Genomic DNA, 21,044 nt, shown 5'->3' on the forward strand with positions numbered 1-21,044 from the left:
TTTAAGAACAAGTCACGGCTTTGAGATGGACCAATAATAGGATTTCAATTTTTTCAGGGTTAAAGCGCAAGAACTTAAGTCCAACTTTTTATCTCAGTGTGGCACACCTCCAAATTTCCACAAGATAACGGGGTGGATTCCTCCATTGGAATATAGTTGTATGTCATATGCATTGCAATGGAAACTAATAATATACTTGCGAATAATATCACCTAACGGAAGCATATACATGTCGAAAAGAAGGGGATCAGGTACTGAGCCCTGCAGAACTCCCTAAAAGGCTCAGAAGTCATATCATTGTTTGTTATACAGTATGGTGCGTTCTATCTGAAAGGTAGGTTCTGAACCATGAGTACCATTCCTGAGAGACCAATCCATTAAAAGTATATTATTTTTACTTAATAATATTATAAATTTGTGGAAACGCCCATTCTGCACATCTATACAAGCGCTCCTCTTGCACTCTTTCACTACTGTACAGTACTCAAAACTACGATTATTTGCCCACTTATGCCAATCCATATATTTGTACATTATATGATGCTCACAATTATTTTACACTATACCGTATCCTTTTTCAAAGATTCCAAGTTTTACCTATTTTATATATATATATATATATATATATATATACATACATACGGAAACTGTGCGGGTCAGATGTATCGACATTTTATTCTGGATACACGTGTGCAAGAATGACAAATAAAGTACATCTATTTTTTTTAAATGACTTGACTAGAAAATATGTAATACAATAGTGAAATTGCAGTAAGTGTCAATTCCATGACTCAATTTTTTTTTTTTTTCACTGCCATTGTTTGTGTCCAATGCCACTTTTGCAAGAAATACATCAAATATTAAATACCCTGTACTCGATCCAGGCAAATAGAGTACTTACATTTGTGGTTGATAACCATATAATTAAAGAGTAAATCAATTAATATGATTTCCTCTTTAATCATTTGTAAGGGATTTTGGTAAACCCCATTGCAATACATTTTACAAAACATGAGTGTGAATGCAATTATAATATTTTATTTGAACTAATCATTAAATACTTACTATCAGTAAAAAATGAATACAATTTCAAAAAAACATTAAAAATGTATAAAATTACAGTACACCTTTCATCGCCAAAATTTGAAGTTCTCCAATTTGCTACTGCAGCATGAGCAACATAAACGTTCATGCACACATGCTACATTTGACCGCAAGATGGAAGCTCATCCCAACAAGTACAATGCACCAAATACACTTTCCTGTGATCTACCAATACTACTTCTGTGATCCACCAGTAGATTGTGATCTACTTAATGATCACCCTTTCTGTACACAAGGAAACACAACTTGTGCAAGTGAATGCAAACAGAAAAAAAATGGATTGGCTTTTGTTGTCTATTTTGCTCATGTACTGTCGAGGTATTGGATTTGACTCTCTATTGCAGGGTTCGGGAACCTATGGCTCACGAGCCAGATACGGTTCTTTCCATGAGTACATACGGCTCGGAGATAAAATGCTACCTGTTCAAATTTCCTCTGGGGGGTACCAGTCCCGATGAGCTTAAAGTGTTTGGTGCGTGCATAGCTGAAGCAAAGCTTATAATACAAGCTATTTGGTTCAGTAAAAAAGGGCACAGTCTCAACGACAGTTTACAAGCAATATGTTACATCAACAGGCTCTTCAATGCTAAGGAATCCATTATATGAAAGCTCATTAACTAATGTATGTTCACTGTCCAGACACTTTATTATTAACAGACCAAACTGTAAACACCCCCAAAACGCCAGCCAAGCACACAGAGCAATTTGTTTGGATGAGCGGTAGGGGTGGCGAAAAACTGCACGCTCCCCTCTCGCTCCCACGTGCCCACTATGCCAAATGGAAATACATCCATGAACTTTTTGTTTGCACTTTTTATGTGACATTTCTACAAAAGGACTCTGCTTGCACCTCGTTTTAAAACCATTATTTTCCAAAAATCAAAGGTCAAAATAGGCCTCAACTTTTTGAAGTAACTGTTACGGAGACAACTTTAAAGTTGGTATACACAGGCTCTAGCAATAATATCATTTCATATTTCACCAAGCGTCACACCGTGAAATAAAATGTGCTAAATATTTTGCTTTCGTCTGTTGAGCGGGTTTGGTTGTTTGGCTGATTTCTTTTTTTTAATACATGGAAAAATATTAAAATTGTTTGCTTTGGGTCAAAAAAGGTTCCCTGCTCTATCCCCAAGTACAAAAAAAAAAGTATCAATCGGGTTTTTTTCTCTCCGGCCAGTTTCCTGTGCAAATATTTTCAAACCAAACTCAGAAAATTAGCTGATCCCTGATTTTTACAAACATTGTTATTCAATTCGGTATGATTTAATAGACCTGCAAACAAATAAATGCATATATATTTTGAGCTGTGTGTTCAAAATGTTTTTATGACAACCCTTAGAAATATGAACTTATATTCCTTTAAAATGAAATACTCGTGTGAAGGAGCCAAAGGCCAACACAAAGACAGGTTCAATTGTGCGTTTGTGACATCTATGCTAGTAGTTAATGTGTCACTCCGGCGTTGACAAGAGTATACACGGGAAGCCGCCTGAGCTAACAGTGACAACCAGGCTGCAAACTCAACAACCTTGTTGTAAATCACCCATTCTTAAACGATCAAAAAGAAAAGAAAAATAAGCAGTAACGGCAGGAGCCACCATGCTGAGAGGAAGAAATGTTAAACGATGCAATCGTCTCGGCCCGGTATATGAGGAGTGATAATCTGTTTTTAGGTGCGGCGTTATCGCGTTTAAAAAAATCAAAAACAATATTTATTTAAATGATAACTACATATATATGAACTATGATGTAAACATCCATTTTTAAAATACTTGGCGGTCCAGATATCAGCATTTATTTGACTTAAGAGGGAGCGGACATGATTGTTGCTGAGACTGCCCTCAAATCCCGTCTTTTTTTCTTTTTGGATTGTTTTTTTTTTGTTTTTCACAAAATAAAAGAACATTTTGAGAAGATAGTAAAAAAAAAGTTACTGCAAGATCATTTTGCGAATTTAAATATTCATTTTTGTTGTTGTTGTTTGTTTCTCTTTCCTTTTTTAGTTTTATTTTTTTCCTTTTACTTCCCTTTGCCTGATTTTCTTATTTCGGATTTCTTTTTCTTTTTTTCCCCTTTGCCTCTTTTCTTTACTTTCCGCAGGTTCGAGAGCGTTCTCCATTCGGGCCCCGGTGCTGTGGAATGTTCTTCCCCCTGAGATTAGATCTGCAACCTCAGTGGAAATGTTTAAATCTAAGCTTAAAACACACTTCTATTCTATAGCATTTGAATAACCTATATTTTATGTGGACAATATAAGGGGATGGTGTCATAATAGTCTGTACTTTGCAATAATCTGTGGTCTGTGCAGCCCTTTGAGACTCTTTGTGATTGAGGGCTATACAAATAAACATGAGTTGACTTTAATGTTTCCCCTCTTTTATCGTAGTATTTTCACATGTTTCTCTTTTTCCCCCTTTTGTTTTTTTTTTCTTTAAAAAATCGTGTTTTGGTCACTTTGAGTCTCGGTAGTTGGTATTCTTCCTTGCGGTTCGGTTGCACAACACCACACACATATAGTGGTTAAATATTACACACTGTACCGCTAAAAAAGGAAAACTCCCTGGAGTGTAATGTGCGTAACGGCCAGTGATCCCCGCAGCGAAATGTCTAATAAGCTCATCAGTTCGAGCTTTAGCCGCCTGATAAAAGCTGACAATCACATCAGCATCGGCACCATCTGTCGCAGAACCGCTGGCAGGCCAAAATCAGTTATTGGGGCTGGCAGATGCGAGGTAAAATTCATGATGATATGAGAGTCGACGTCGGTTAACGATTGTTACTGATTTTTGTTAACTACATATAAAAACAAATTGCCGTAAAATTAAAAAAAAAGATGATTTTAAATAACGATTCAGTTAAAAGAACTTTCACGTACAGTATGAAAGTGGTGGAACCATATGCAGGAAGGCAGCAAATGTGCTCAAAAAAGAAGTCTAACCACACCCAGGTAGAAAGTAGTAAACCAGAAAAATGGTCTAAAAAGAATTAACAAACAAAGTTGCTGTGACAATAACATTGGAAATGACACCTGAAGCTATTGAGTACAGGCAATATGAAGGTTACAAAGTAAAAACATGCCGTGATAAGTTAACACTCCAACTAGTTCAGGGTGGCCCCTGCCCACTGCCCGAAAATAGCTGGGATTGGCTCCAGCGCCCCTGCGACCCTACTGAGGATAAGCGGTGCAGATAATTGATGGATGGAAGTTAGCACTTTTAGATAAGGACCATATCTTCATTAAGAGAGTGTTAAAAGTTTCTCTTTCAGGGTTAAATTAACAATATTACCGAGTACCTTGAAATAAACTGTGTTAGATTGACACCTAAAGAGTAAGCTAACTGTTATAGGAATGATGAGTCAGGTGAGGGTGGGGAGAATGGACGCTGGTGTGTGCAGGTTTGCACAGTTCTGTCACAGCCCCCCCCCAAACCTCAGTTGGTGCTTTCTGAGGCAAGGTGACGTGACATATTCTGACATTACACTGTCCTCAAGGGCTGAATACCAGTTGGCTAAAACAGAAAAAAAACACCAGGGCAGACGGGTACAAAGAGGCTGTGGCAGACATTCCTTCACTATTGAAACAGGAGACAGGCACAGCCAGGGGAACTTCGCCTCACCACTGGAACAGGGAACAGAAGCAGCCAAGGAGCAAGGAACAGGGAACAAAACTAGCTGAGGGACGTATGCCTCACTACTGGAACGAAAGCGGCCAAGGAACCTTCACTTCACTGTCGAACAGGAAACAGAATTAGTCGAGGGACCTTCGCCTTGCAGTCGGTACAGGGATCAGAACTGTCTGAGAAGCTGTCGCCCCGCCTCAGGACCTGCCCCACTTTGAACAGTAGTGGTAAAGGGACCTTCGCTTCACTACCAAACAGTGAACAGAAGCTGCAAAGGGACCCTCACTTTGTCGCCAGAACAGGGAACAGAAGTGGTCGAGGGACATGGGGAAAGGTGGCGAGCCAGATCCTGACATTACCGCACCCTTAAAGGTTGGATGCCAGTCGGTTCAAAAACAAAAACAACAGTCACTGGCATTAGGGCGGAAGGGATCATCAAGATGGCAGTGGTAGAGAGGCCTTTGCTCCAGGAACAGTGGACAAGGACAGCCAAAGGTAATTTGCCACCTGAACTTGGCACATGGGTGGCCAATATTTTTACACTGCCAAAACAGGGTACAGAAGCAGCAAAGGAACCTTCGGCTTTCTGTCCGAACAGGTAACAGAAGTGGTCAAGGAGCACAGGGTAGGATGTTTTGATTGGAAGGGCTGGAGCCCATCTCAGCCACCTTCAGGCTGTAGGGGCATGGGACACCTCAAACTGGTTGCCAGGGCATGTAGAGACAGACAACTCACTCGCTTATTCACACCTCGGGACAATTTGGAGTCACCAATTAACCTGACTGCATGTTTTTTGGAATGTGGAAAGAAACCGGAGTGCCTACAGAAAATCCATGCAGGCACGGGGAGAACATGCAAACTCCGCTTGGGGAGGCTGGTAGTTGTAATTGAACCCTGGATCTCTGCACCATTGGGCTATGCGCTAGCCACCCAGCTGCAGTACCGCTTTATACAAACACATGATTCAAATTTGATATTATGCGCAAGCGTTTATGTGCTTTATGAGAGCGTTGCATTTACAAAAAGTTTGGATCCTTGCAACAATAAATAATCAACTAATTGATCTCATTGTCATGATTACCGATGTGATTCACCTGTGCCCGCTCCTTTGGCACCATCTGGACTCTGATTGGCTCCCTGTCCCTGTTTAAACCCAGTCATGTCTGTCCCCTTTTGTCAGTCTGTCTGGGAACCTCAGTTAACACTTGTCAAGCCTTTTTTCGACCCTGACTCCCACCTGTTTTTGCTCCTGTCTGTCACCCGACTTTGACCCGTTTTTGATCCTGACCACGTCTACTCTCCCGTCCCTGCTTTCGACCTCCTTTTGTCCCCGACCACGGCTACTCTCCTTTCCTGGTTTACGATTCGTTTCCGACCCCAACCACGTTTTTGCTCTCCTGTCCCGGCTACTGACCCGTTTTTCCGTTCCCGACATCGCCATCGCTCGCCACGGAAGATCCACTTCCGCGTTTGGACTGTGGGCGCAACCCTTTCTCTTTCTCCCAATAAAACTTGTGAGAAACGCAACGCAAGTGGGTCCTGTCTCTGTTCTGGTCCTGACACTTCATTAAATTTATTAGCAAATCAAATGGAAAATATGTTAATAATAAATACATCTTTTAAACACCTTTTGAAACACAAATTCTCCAAATATTCCAAATGTCAGTTTCTTAAAAGTAAAAAATATGTTATTATGTTAATATGACACTGCGATTGGCTGGCAACCAGTTCAGGGTGTCCCCTGCCCACTGCCCGATGATTGCTGGGATGGGTTCCAGCACCCCCACGACCCTACTGAGGATAAGCGGAGCAGCTGATGAGATGAGATGAGGTTAATCTGACATTTGGCTGATTTCAAATTGGATCAATTTATTTCACATTGAAAGTTTCCATAAATCCCAGGTCAAATTATTGACTTCTTTATAAGCACTTATCTTGGAAGTGGATCATTTCCGCCCATTTGAAACGACACCTAAACCTTCTCGCTCTTCCCGTTATCCTTTTTATTTGTCATTTGATGAAATTCCTGATAAGTTTGGACCCTGACCAGGCGCTGTGGGCTGTCACCATGAGAGGGGTCAAAGGGGCACCAAAGCCCCTGGAACCAAACAGATAGGACTAGTTTCCAATGAGAGCAAACAACTGGTCTTTCTATTACATCAGTACTTTGTTTTATTTCAGGTTTTATCAAGGCTACACTTATCACTGGGGGTGGGAAAAAATAATGGCTTCATATATATATATATATATATATATATATATATATATATATATATATATATATAGCATGATTTTGTTTTTAAAACCATCGATTCTCTCCGGAATCGATTTTGTGACGTCATATCCGGTACCTAAGTATTTCCATAGGAGTATTGTTTTGGTATTTCTGTAGTATTTTAATAGTATTTCCATAATAGCATTTTGTAAGTATTTTAGGAATATTACTGTAGCTGTATTTAGTAACTATTTTTTGGAGAAGCATCAAAACATTAAATACTTATTAATTATTATCGGGGCGGCAGTAGCTCAGTAGGTAGAGCGCTCGTCTTGGGATCAAGGAATCCCAGGTCGAATCCCGGCTCGTCCGTGTTACATGTCGAAGTGTCCTTGGGTAAGACACTGAACCCCTAATACTCCCAATAAGCAGGTTAGCGTCTTACATGGCTGCAATTGGGAAATGTGGAGCACATTGTAAAGCGCTTTGGGAAGTCATTGACTTGAAAAGCGCTATATAAATGCAGTTCATTTCATTTATTTAGTAGTATTTCTGTTGTGATAAGTCTTTAGTAGTATTTTTATACTATAGTATTATAGTAGTGGTATTTTGGTCATATTTCTGGAAAAGTATTTTTGAGGTAGTTCCATAGTACCGGTGGACCGTAGGGGACCGTAGAATTGTTTAAGTATTTCAGTAGTATTATTGTAGTTTTTCCATAGTGGTAATTTTTGTTTGTAATTCTGTAGAAGTATTTTTGAAGTACTGTATTTTCCGCACTATAAGGCGCACCTAAAAGCCTTTATTTATTTTTTAAAAGCTGACCATGCGCCTTATAATACAGTGCGCCTTATTTATGGATCAATATTAAGTCGCAAAGTCTTCCAACTAACTCGCAGCCGCCGACTAGATTTTCCCACGAACGCCAAGTCCGCGGTGTATGCTGGGATTTATTTACCGGCGTTTCATTGGCTAACCAATGTGTCAATCATCATTTGAATCGATCACTATTGGCTAAAGTTATTCGGAGGTCAAGGTGCGGATCCTTTTTATCATTTACAGGCTGGCATAGGCTTAAGCTGCAAAACAAAGCCTGCAATTGGCCGAAAAAGATGTGTCAATCATCAGTTTAATCGATCACTATTGGCTAAAGTTATTCGGAGGTCAAGGGGCGGATCCTTTTTATCATTTACAGGCTGGCATAGGCTGAAGCGGCAAAACAAAGCCTGCAATTGGCCGAAAAAAAAGAATGTGTATAGCACGTGGTTGACGGCATTCAGAAAGCATTTTTTACTTTTCTGTGTTTGTAAATATTTTATTCTCCTGGATTTACTAAACTCACGGATATGAGAGGACCATGGCTGCACATTATTATTGAACACAACGACTTCTGTGAGCTACTCTGGCTATATATTTTCCCTGTATCTTGTTTCAGACTGAACTCGATGTTTCTGTGATAAGCGGTGCAGATAATGGATGGAATGGAGTGTCTATTTTTAAATTAAACTCAATTCCAAGTGTTTATTGTCATATGCACAGTAAAGTTGCAAGCGAAAAAGAAAATAGAAACTAAGGAATGGTTGGCATTTCTTGAATCCTAAGACTTTAACCTTCCGATTGATGGAACGATGCATTTGAGTGACATCGTACGGACACCGCATCCGCACGTGTTCTCGACACGTATTTGCGTCTTTGCAAGCTTTGGGAATGTTAAGGGAGTAATCAGTTTGACTGAATCATCTGACAGTTTTGTCGACGTTCCCATTGTAGCACCTTATAATCCGGTGCGTCTTATGTATGTCAAATATAGGACCAAAAACTATTTTTTCGGGGTGCGCCCTATAACCCGGTGCGCCTTATAGTGCGGAAAATACGGTAGTTCCATAGTAGAATTATTTTGTTATTTCAGTAGGAATTTCTTAGTATTTCCACAGTGGTATTTTTGTAGAATTATTTTTGAAGTAGCTCCATAGTATAATTATTTAATTATTTCAGTTGTTTGTAGTATTTCCATAGTGGTATTTCTGGTTGTATTTCTGTAGAAGTGTTTTTGAAGTAGTTCCGTAGTAGAATTGTTTCAGTATTAGTAGTGTTTTTGTAGCATTTCCATCGTGGTATTTTTGGTTGTATTTCTGTAGAAGAGTTTTTGAAGTTCTACCACAGTAGTATTGTTTTAGTATTTCGATAGTAGATTTTTTTGTTGTGTTTTTTCATATTTTTGTGTTATTACTACACTTTTTTGCAGAACTTTTGTTTTAGTAATTTTGTATTATAGTATTACTGTATATGTTTCAATAGTGTTTTATTGATGTACAGAAAGCATATTAATTTATTAGCTCCACGTTTTTTGCTTGTTAATTTTTTTTTAGGAAAGAAAATTCAATCGCAACTGTCAATTATATTGAATCGCAATACTTCAGATTATCGAGAATCGTGATATAAATCGAATCGGCACCTTAGTATCATGATACAATTGAATCGTGACCAAGGCATATTTGTCCTTCCCCTACTTACCTCATGCCCAAAAGTGAGTCTTTTTCACACAAATGAAGAAATTACCATTAACTATGAAACCGATCAGCATTGGCTCAGCTTTATTGGTCCGTTTTTTTCAACAAAAGTGCCAAGAAACCTTGTCTGGTATGTCAAAAGAAGTTGCCCAATTTTATATTTGCAAAAAAAGCATGCCATTGTTCAGTAATTCTTTTCTCTTCCACTGATCAGCAGAGTAACTGTAACATTCATTCATATCAGTAGGTGGCAGCACATTACTTCTTTTTCTTTTTATTTACTTTGTTTCCTCATGAGGAACTTCAGGGAGATATGTTACATAACTTATTTTGAAGGGCAGCACGGCGGAGCAGTGGTTAGCGCATGTGCGGCACAGCTCTGAGGTCATGAGATCGAACCTTCCTGTGCAGAGTTTGCATGTTCTCCCCGTGCCTCTGTGGGTTACCTCCAGGCACTCCAGTTTACTCCCATATTATTCTGAAGTAACAGTACTTGAAGTTAAGTAAAAATGTTGGCTACTCTCCCCAGTGCTGAATGTACTGCAGAAGCAGAAAAACTATTTTTGGACTTTCAGGTAGGATCAATGGAGTCTTAAATTTCCAACCGGACCCTGAAGGTGTCTGACCGGTATCACCAAGGCCGAGGCTATTTCTGTCGGTCTCTCCGGTAGCGACGGTGCGTCTTTTCAAGCGATGTGAAGAGGCAGCGTGGCAGGCAGTCAGGCAGTGAGGCACGCCTCTGAGAAGCGCACACACCAGCACAAAAGCCGGCTTGACAGAGCAGCCTCCCTCGTCTCCCCGGAGGCCAATTCGTAGCGAGATCCTCCGCTGAAAACTGCACGGCCGTAAATTGTTTCCCTCTCCCTCCCCGGCTTAACTGCCAATTACGCAGATCTGACAATGGCCACTTTACCACATACGAGCACACCAAACGCACACAACTTGTAGCACACTGAACGATTCCGGCGGAAAGTCGCTGTTCTGTGTTATTAATATTTCTATGTTTGGGCAGGATGTTCAGACGGCCGCCTCCACGACATGATTTTATTCATAAAAATATATTTTCATTATTAAGTTCAACACAGACTGTTACCTGTGTGAGTGTCACATTGATTTTGGTATTAAACTACATGAGAAAGAACAAAATGAAATTATTGGGGGACATCACAGTGAGCATCAAAACAAATGCTGTAATCCCTTGCTACTTTGCGGCATCGCGGGTTTGGAAAATATTCTGTGTTCCATGTGAGCGCAGGGCAAAATAACATATGTATGTTGGGCCTAGCTGTTCTTTTTGCAGTTTTGTCCACCAAAAAGTGAACTGCACTTGTGCGGCCGCGATCCATCGTCACTGATTCTATATGGCTACGAGCGGCGGTGCGGCAAAGCGTACTTTGGGTGGGTATGGCAGCTCTCTTTTATCAATCTGCCACCAAAATGGTGAACTGCACTCATGTGGCTGCAATCCATTGTCCCGATGATTGGATATTGCTGCCGGCAGGGTAAGCAAAACACATTTTTATCTGTCTCGGCAGCTCTCTTTTGCTATTCTGCCTACAAAAAGATGAACTGAAATTATGTAGCCGAAATTCAATATCATCGATCGCATATTGCTGCAAGCGGGGGCCTACTGTATGCATTTCTATCAGGCCTAGTGGCCCGTTATTGTTCTTCTGTCCTCCAAAAAGTGAATTACACTTGTGTACCCACAATCCATAATAATGATCATATATTGCTGCAAGCGGAGTCAGGTCAGTCAGCTTTTTTTTATGGTCTGTCCATCAAAAAGTGAACTGCACTTGTGCATCCGCGATCCATTGTCACTGATTTCCTATTACTACAAATGGGGACCATCAGAGCACATTTGTGTCAGGCCTGGCAGCTCTATTTTGTCGTCTGTCCCCCCAAAAGTGAACAGCAATTGTGTGGCTGCGATTCATTATCCCTGAATGCATATATTTGAGAGCGGGGGCTACCAGAAAGCAGCTTTTTTTTTCCTGTTATGTGTACCAAAAAATGAACTGCACTCGCACAGCTGCGATTCATTATCCCTGATCGTGAATCATTGCGTAAGGGGACCAGCAGAACTCATTTTGTCTGGCCTAGCGGCTTTTTTTTTTTTGCATTCCGTCAAACAAAAAGCGAACTACACTCAAAAGGCTGCGCTCAAAATCCCAAATTTCTTATTGCTGTGAGCATGGGCCAGAACATATGTTTCAGTGATATTTTATGTATTTTGCTTAATATTCAAAGTAACGTAGTATTTTTTTTATCATAAATTAGGTTTTTTTACCTTGAGGAGCACCACCAGGCTCTACTTGCCCAAGACGCACCACAGGAAAATGCCCGTACAACCCAAGTGGTTGAGGGATCTAACCAACATGATGCTCACCTGAAGGGAGCTGACTTGATTGTTGCCATCATCAATACACTGTTCCTTTAACAACATCAACACGAGATGCTCACGGCATAGATTCTTTATCATCTGCCAAAAACGAATCATTTACTGTGGCTTTGGGGTTAAATTGCCCGCATTTGATTGGAATTTGGCTACAACCAGCACTCATCAGTACAAGTGTTTTATGCGTTAGACTACCGCCATTCTCCCCTTATAATTGCCTACCAAATTCAAAAGTTTAATAATAATCTAGCCCCTTTTCAAATTTAAACAACAAAAAATCTTAACTCGAGGGTAGTATTTTAGTCTGCAGCCGCTTTATCTTGAAGCAAGATTAAGTCTTTGTGCGAGAATAACAATTGCATTCGATTTCTGTTTTGGGAAAAGTTTGCCACTTCTGGCTTTAAACAATCACAATGTTGTTTCTTAATATTCTGGAAGACAGATTGTTTGAGAGAACGCGCAATAATATTTATTTTTTTAATGTCGAGGGGTTTCATTTATGTTTATAAGTTAAAGGGACATTGTGTAATATTTAGTGTCTTGATTTCAATTGGTTGGTCCGATCCCTTAATCACACGGGTGGCGCCCATCCCTCTCCAGGCCAACAAATGTTTACACCTGGTCTCGAACTGAGGACCTTTCACATGTTAGGCAAATGTGGTAACCATTGCACTGAAACATAGGTAAAAATACAATGTCAATTTTTTATTTAAAAAAAATGACAGGCTGGGAAATTTGAACTTCTTTTACATAGTGAAATCCTTACCTAAGGTCGACGCCATTTTTGTCTGGCAACTTACTGCTACAACAGGGCCATCTAGTGGTCAAATATCATACGCTGGGACTTTAATTTTTTTTCACCACTAGGTTTGGTAAAAATTACACAATGCCCCTTTAATAAAACCAAGACAACACTTATGACAGGATTCGGGAACCTATAGATTGCGAGACATACATGGCTCTTTTCATGAGTACATAAGGCTCGATTAAAAACATGTTGCTTTGCAGACTTCTCTGTTGTGTTCCAATTACGATAAACTCAATGTAGGGTTTAGGAAATTTATAGACGAAGACGCTCTATTCAGCTTGTGGTTCGGTGCAGTATATAAAGGACAGAATTTTACGTACAATTTACATTCAAGGTGTCACACCAACAGACCCCGTTTTGCTTGTACAACGCTAAATAATCCTTTATAAGGAATTTAATTAAATAATGTATGTTCACTATTGTGACACATTATGAAAAAAAACACTCAACAAACTGCAATTACCCATAAAACACTAACCAAGCACACAGAATAATTTGATTGGGTGAGAAATACAGACGCTCCCCCTACTTACGACCATTCAACTTACGAAAAACGGTAGATACGATCATTTTTTTCGGGATGTCAAAAAATATCCGGATATTGCTGTAAATTAGATTTTGTATCATGTGCACCTTTTTCCGAGTACAGGGCAGGACTGTAGTCAAGTCAAGTCAAGTCAAGTCATGTTTATTTGTATAGACCTTAATCACAAAGAGTCTCAAAGTGCTGCACAGACCACAGATGATTTCAAACCACAGACTATTGTTACACCATCCCCTGATCTAAAACCCAAATGAGGGCAAGGAAAAACTCAAAAACATCAACATCTGGAAAATGAAGAAACCTTGAGACGGGACCGCATATGAAGTAATCCTCTTTCCAGGGTGACCAGGCTGCAACAATGTAGTGCTTCTTTCTGTCACTACCGACGTGTGGTGGCGCTGTGGGAGGTGTCCACCCCCGAAGAAGAAATCAGCTTCCTCTTCCTAGTTCTTGTTTTAAACATTCTATAATGTATCTTCAGCACGCTAATGAAATGAAATGAAATGAAATGATCTGCATTTATATAGCGCTTTTCAAGTCAAGACTTCCCAAAGCGCTTTACAGTGTGCTTCACATTTCCCAATAGCAGCCGTGCAGCCATGTAAGGCGCTAACCTGCTTATTGGGGGTATTAGGGGTTCAGTGTCTTACCCAAGGACACTTCAACATGTAACACGGAGGAGCCGGGATTCGAACTGCGATCTCTTGATCCCAAGACGAGCGCTCTACCTCCTGAGCCGCCCAAGAACTTTGGCATTTTTATTGTTTAACATCTCGTGCATCCATTCAATATTGTTGGTGTAAAGTGTAAAGAAGAGGCGAGCCGTTTCTTTTGAAATAAGAAAGCTTGGTGCGGTTGACAATATGGTTAGATCGCTTTTTTTCATCCACTCAATACCACATAAGAAGACCTCTTGAAGCCCATCTTCCAAAAGTAATCTTCACTTTATTTACATAGAGCATATTATTTTATCAAATGTTTATTTTTTAATACAAAACAATATTGGTTACTAATACAAGCCTTAAACATACTTATGTAAACCTTGAACATACAAAATATAGCACTGAAGCAACTTACAAACAAATTCAACTTACGACCGATCATCCGGAATCTTGTTCGTAAGTGGGGCAGCGTCTCAATGCAAACCAGCACGCTACCATCTCTCACACACGCTGAAGGAAAATCCCTCCACAAGATTTTAGTTTGCAGTTTTTGTGACATATTTACAAAAGAACTCTGCTTGCACCTTGTTTTGAAACCATTATTTACGGAAAAGATGAAGATCAAAATGAGCCTCAATGATCTAAAGTAACGAGGGGTGAGGGATATTTAAAGTGGTCTGTTTGTTGATATGGGACACAGGCTCTGGCATGGTTATTATTTCATAAATTTTATCAAATCATCTAACGTCACAGAGAGAAATAAAATGCGCTGAAAAATTAGCTCTTTTCTGGATAGGAATTGAGGATTTTGCTGAATTGTGTCTTAAAATCAAATGTTTTGCCAATACGGCTCATTGGGTCAAAAAGGTTCCTATCAATCTCTCTACCTCTCTATCCTGGTCATATCCCTCGAGAGGGGTGACCGACGGAAAGACAAACACATACAATAACAAAGAAAATAAAAGGGGGAAAACACACACACACAACAAACATTTTTGGGCCATGGCCAACCCAAATGCCCAAACATCCAGACAAGTTAGGCACCTCGGCCCCTAAGTTGGTCTTGCTTTCGTCCCTCCAGATGAAACGGGTCACAAGAAAGCGGCCGTGTCACTCGGGTCAGGGTGACACAACACACTCTTTTGTTCAACAGCAGGGCCCGACAGCTTTCACTGGTTTACCCCTGCCGCATCATACAGGTGCCCTGCCCATCCCTTAGAACACATCCCACTATCCTTTGACAACACCTCTCCACTCATTCCTATCACCAACCAGAGATTTAGCTTCCACTAATTATATAGTGGAAGTAGTGGAAAAACGTTCCTGATTTTTGAAAATGCTCACTGATAAGATTCTTTATCATTCGCCAAAAACTTATAGTATTATTGGTGCTTCGATGGAAAATTGCCCTGGTTTTATTGGAAATTAGCTACAAGCAGCCATCATGGCGCTAACAAATGGAAACAAAGACAAAAACTACAGACAGTATGTATTGAGTATCATTTCTAATTGCCTTGCGGGGCGGGGCAGCTGGCTTTGAGAAGGGGAGTGGGGGGCTCGTAAATAAGCTTGAGGGAGGACCCTTAACAGGCGCAATTGGCGGCGCGGGAGCAATTCTCGGACCTAATTGCTCGGATCGATGCAAACACGCACTTGCTCATTAACAAACACTTCAACTCTCGCACCGAGCTCCAAATTGAATCAGAACCAAGTCCGGCAACTGTTACTATTTTAAGCGCGGCTTTCACTACTTTTTGGGGCGTCCATAAGCAAGAAAAACTCACATGTCGAAGTTCTTGCATGCGGTCCTTCATCGCGGATTGGTTGAGTGATGGCGGCGATGACGGACGACGTTGGAAGCGGGATGAGGATGCGCGTTCGGCGGCTTTCGCAACGCTTATTCCCCCACTTGCGGTCTTCGCCGCCCTCCCTTCTGCTTTTGCCTCCTCTCTCGCGGTTCCGATGAAGGGCTGATTGGACCGACGGTGTTAACCCATTCCGCGCTTGTCAACTTCCTCTTCGCTCGATGGAGACGCTGGTTTTAGGGAGAACCTGTTGCCTGGAAGTGAAAGAATGCGTTTGGAAAGGGCAGGGAAGGATAGGAAGACCTTGGAAAGAGCGTGGGGGGAGTGGCTAGAGGTAAGGGTTTGCGGGAATTGGGATTAGATTAACTATCGATCGAAAGACTCGCAGAGATAACGCCCAGGTGGGGTATTTTGCATCGTGCGCCGCTGAATAGCGCCCTCTATAAGGCCAATGCGGGTAATGCAATGCCGAACATGTACCGTGCGAAAACATATTCCATACAACACCACCGTTTTACGCATCTAAAGATATTTTTCATATAATATGTGTTCTTATTGTAATAAAATCAATAATATAGTGCAGGGGCGACTCAAGGTTCAGAGCTGGGAGTGCTAGGCACACTTAAAGTGATATAATATGGAAAATTCTATTATAACATTTGATTTGAAATATTTTGCCAAAGGTATTTATTAAAAACGTTTTTAATCAATTAAATGTGGGTCTCAATACCGTTTTCCCTAATTTAATATTTTTTTTAACATTCCTTTTAAAAAGTGAATAACATACCTGTCAATCTCCAGGGGTCCAGGCCCTTACAAACTGTCGTATTTTCCCTTACAAAACACAAAAAAATCTTACACCATATATTTTTTTCAAACGTGCTTATGTACTTTAACATGTTATATTGTACATGTGTTTCGTTATATCATTCTGTACATATTCATAAAAAAAAAATCAGGAACAATTGTTATCACCGTAACTAAAATACCCATTAATAACACTTTAAATTTAAATTTGTAAATAAAGATATTTTTGGGAGGAAAAAATGAGTTGGCATTTCTGTTTTGAACACCAAACCACATTATCAACCATTGATGCTTGTATTTTAAATTTCAAACAGACTATTTAACAGGGACAGAAAATACAAACCTTTGCACCCTTGTGACTGGGAAACATGTTTTTCATAAGCCTTGGCAACTGTTGGAGGTATGTTATCTGCGATGAAATGGCAAGACATCACTTCTGCAGCTGTTGAGGAGTCTTCCGGTGTAGTGCCTAATTTCGACTCGCCTGCAACCCCCCCGCGTGAACGCGCATTCTGCTGCGCTTCCGACAATAGCGATCGTATTCTATATAACAATCGTATTAAAACAATAAAGCTATTGTCGGAAGCGCAGCAAAATGCGCGTTCACGCGGGGGTGGGGGGGGGGTTCTGCAGGGGAGTCGAAATTAGGCACTACGGCGGCAGACGCATGCGCACAGTAGCATCAAACGCTCACTTCGTTTGATACCGAGATAGAGGCTACCGCGGCGAACTTTTTTGACTTGACTTGCCGTTTCGTGATAGTTGGTGTATACCGGATGGTACCCATAATTGACAAATTTGCGTTTCTCCGTACAGATTTTCTTGTACGTCATACACGTCTTAAAATGCATAATAAACTAGGCAAAAACCCACCAGCTTGTCCCACCAGCTAGATGGTAGGGCGCCAGCTCTGAGACTGGGAGGTCGCTGGTTCAAGCCTCGGCCGAGTCATACCTAAGACTTACAACATTGGTACTCATTGCCTCCCTGCTTGGCGCTCAGCATTAAGGGTTGGAATTGGGGGGTTTGGTCACCCAATGACTAAAACGGCTGCGCCCTGTTTGGCTGCGGCTGCATCGGCTCGCTACAGTCTAACTGTACGGGTCAGTTGTATCGACATTTCGTTCTGTGTGCATTGTTACAAAGAATGACAATAAAAGTAAATTCTATTCTTTTCTATTCTAAAAACGTACAGGTTGACAGATATGGAAAAATTGCACTTTTGGGCTTCTAGAATGACATACTCTCACCGTAACAACGGTGCCTCCACAGCAGGGGTCGGCAACATGTGTGTGTATATATATATGTATATAAGAGAGAAGAGAAGAGAGAGAGTATATATATATATATATATATATATATATATATATATATATATATATATATATATATGTGTGTGTGTTCCAGCAGTGGCATGCGAGCGCACGGCAAAATAATGATTATTTTTTTAAATGCGCATTTTTACCTGAAATGTAGACATTTTCAGTTGCGCACAGTGTTGTTTAGAGGCTTTACGGTAGCTCCCCTCCTCTTCTGCTCCGTGTGCAAGTGTGTGTCTACACGGCCTCTCTCAGAGGGGGAGAAATCCGTGTTTTGACCCAGCCACAGAAACACCGATGCGCGATAAATGAATAAATCATGACAGCTCCTCCAGCGAAAAAATCTCGTTCTTTTCAGCCGGCGTGGACAGACTACTAGGGCATTGTGCAAAAAATGACTGTGAGGTTTGTGCATTATTCCTCGAGAGCGTTGTACCTCGCACATCAAGTGTTAAACGTCATTACGAGACGAAACATGAACATGAATTCAAGGGGGGACATTAAAACGCCCTGTGTCCAGGTATGGCAAACAAACATAGACCGTAAAAACCTTTGTCACTGCTAAAACACCACCACTGTAGCAAGCTATCACATTGCTCACTGCATAGCAAAGCACGAAAAACCATTTACTGATGGCGAATATATTAAAGAAGCGTGTGTGCGTGTTTCAAATTTGATATTTTCTGCAATAAGATTTCATTGATGAATGGTATGGTATCTGTCTATATCACTTGTTTTTTGATAGTAGTTCATTGTTGATGTTGAACGGTTGATTCTTGTGGTAAAAAGTTGAAGTCATGGATCTCTAAAGGCCTTTTTACATGTTGCTCACATTTATTTTCTAGTTTATTGATAAACAAGAATAGTGAAAGAAATTAGTCAGTTATACGATTTCAATGTATATCCATGTTGTATATTCGAACTGGTGTAAAATCACAGCTCTGTTGGATATAGAAAAATTGTGCGAGTTATTGATCTTGATGTGGCACACTGATTTACAAGGACATTTGAAAGTGGCTGAAGCTGAACTCGGGGGTGCCTGAGCACTCCCAAAAAAGGCTGGTTATGCCCACGATATCATGCAAATGAGCACAACATTCAGCAAAGGGTGTTATGTTTTTTATATAAGGGGGAGTGAGCTTCGGTACCATTGTATGTGCAGTTATCAAATTTTAAATAGCCAAATGGAAATTTTGGAATTCAAATGACATCAACGGCCAGTTGCAAAATGAGGGAATACTTCTTTAAGGGACACTGCGTATGATTTGACCACAGGATGTCATTGTAGTGCAGGGGTTGGGAACCATTTTTGACCCAAAGTGGCTATAAAAGCAAAAATAATTTGTATTTCTTTATTTGAGAGAGACACAAAACCGCCAAAACCGCTCCCTGGACAAAAGCAAATATTTCAGCACATTTTATTTCACGGTGGGATGTTTGATGATTACATAAAATCATCAATAATGCTACAGCCAGTGTCTCACATCAATAGAAATGTACCACTTAAAATGAGTCTCTCCCGCAGTTATTTAAAAGAGTTTAGGGTCATTTTGTCCGAGATAATGGTTTCAAAACATGGTGCAAGCAAAGGTTTTAGTAGAAATGCCACAAAATACTGCAAACAATGAACTGTAGTTAAAATTCTGTACTACATACTGAACTATTTGGACTGAACTATTTGGTCGATCGGTATTGTCTCTGCTTGGCACGTGCCACAATCAACCTTGTATCTGACAATACACTAAGCTAACGGAAATATTTCATTGTATCTCCTAGCCATTTGTACTCATGCAAAGAGCCATATATGCGAGCCATAGGTCCCCAACCGAAAACGAGCGCATAAAAGCACAAGGGAGAATACAAACCAGAGACTCAAAGTAATTAAAGCACAGCTATTTCTTCTTTTTTATGCCCAACCTTTTTGAGGTTTTTGGGTGCCCGTAGTAGCAAGATATAGCAATTATGTCAGCTCCGATTAGGTGAGTTTCATGTTGTGTAAAATACTCATTTCTCAACCTATCAGTATTTTAAAAAGTATGTTTGGATGATATTTTGTGTAATATTGATTTATTATTTATTATTGATATCAATATTGTGCTGTAAGGAATTAAGTTTAGTTTTACCACAAAGAGGCACTAATGTATCATTACGGGACAGTGTGTAATATTTAGTGCCTCCTAGTAGTAAAAAAAGCGCCAATTTAGTAAAAAAAAAAAACACATTGATTTGAAAACAAGGCATAAATACATGGACGATCATACAAATTTATATATTTAGAAAAAAAATAGGTCGAGAAATTTGCATTTTTACATAGAGGAATCCATACCTAGTGGTCGCCGCCATGTTTGTCTTCCATTTTTCTGCCTGGTGTGGCACTAAATTTCGTTCATATTGGACAACAGTGCCCTCCGGTGGTCAAATGTTACACACTGGGCCTTTGAAAGAGCTGTACGGAGTTCGGAACTTAGTAAACTCTGCCGCCATCTCCTGGTTTTAAGTCATGATGCCAGCCTCAAGTCAGTTTATCCATACTGCACATGCAAGTACGAGCATTGCTTAGACCCGCTCAAATAAGCTTATTTTTTCATCTTTCTTGGGGCTGGGGTTGGCGTTTGGGATCTCCTAAAAGCAGGATTCTTGTTTTCTACTTTCACGATTTTCATTCTAGACAAATAGATTCTTAATTTAACTACAGGAACGAGCATGACGTCACTCTCCTGCACTTCACCGGCCCCCATTCCTTGAACCTAATGTGTTCCGCCCCGAAAAGCTCTGATAAAAACTATGATGAAAACAGAAAGGCAAAGTGTATACAAGAGTATAAGGGCTCTTTGAACTCTGTTGGGCATTGTTATAGAATACTTAAGAGAAAATATTAAAGGACGCACCCCACCTTTAAGTAAGCGTGGATCTGCTTTCAAAATAGCTCACAAGTCAAGTGCAACTGCGTGCGCATTCCTTCCCCTTCCCCTCCTAGAATTGCACTTTCCATTAAGCTGCTTCAAATCTATTTTTAATCGCTGATTCTTTTGTTGAATAACTTTACTGTGAATAGACAAATAATACAATTTAAGTCATAATCAGGGATCAGAATGGAGATTTTCATTTTCAGCTGAAATAGCCAGCGTCCAGGAATAAACCAGGGCGGAATTTGTTTGCTACGCAAGAGAAAAAGTGAAAAAGTCGGAATGCCTTTGGGGTTCAAAAACAGCGGAAATCCGCGGATCCGCGGAAAATTCTGATCCC

General features: G+C 40.3%; 1 protein-coding gene across 3 annotated transcripts in view; it reads right to left on the reverse strand.

Annotated features, from left to right (window-relative positions):
* The window catches only part of LOC148357934 (syntaxin-1A-like), a 142,687-nt gene extending 126,641 nt beyond the window's left edge, over window positions 1–16,046 (reverse strand). For all 3 annotated transcript variants that reach the window (XM_088344967.1, XM_088344969.1, XM_088344968.1), the window contains exon 1: window positions 15,652–16,046. In XM_088344967.1, the coding sequence (XP_088201093.1) occupies window positions 15,652–15,681 (30 nt within the window). In that variant the 5' untranslated portion in view covers window positions 15,682–16,046. The remainder of the gene's footprint in view (window positions 1–15,651) is intronic.
* Window positions 16,047–21,044: the final 4,998 nt, after the last annotated feature.

The sequence above is a fragment of the Urocampus carinirostris genome, chromosome 10, assembly GCF_059441175.1.
Source record: "Urocampus carinirostris isolate Australia breed hairy pipefish chromosome 10, RoL_Ucar_1.0, whole genome shotgun sequence".
NCBI classification, from domain to species: Eukaryota; Metazoa; Chordata; class Actinopteri; order Syngnathiformes; family Syngnathidae; genus Urocampus; species Urocampus carinirostris.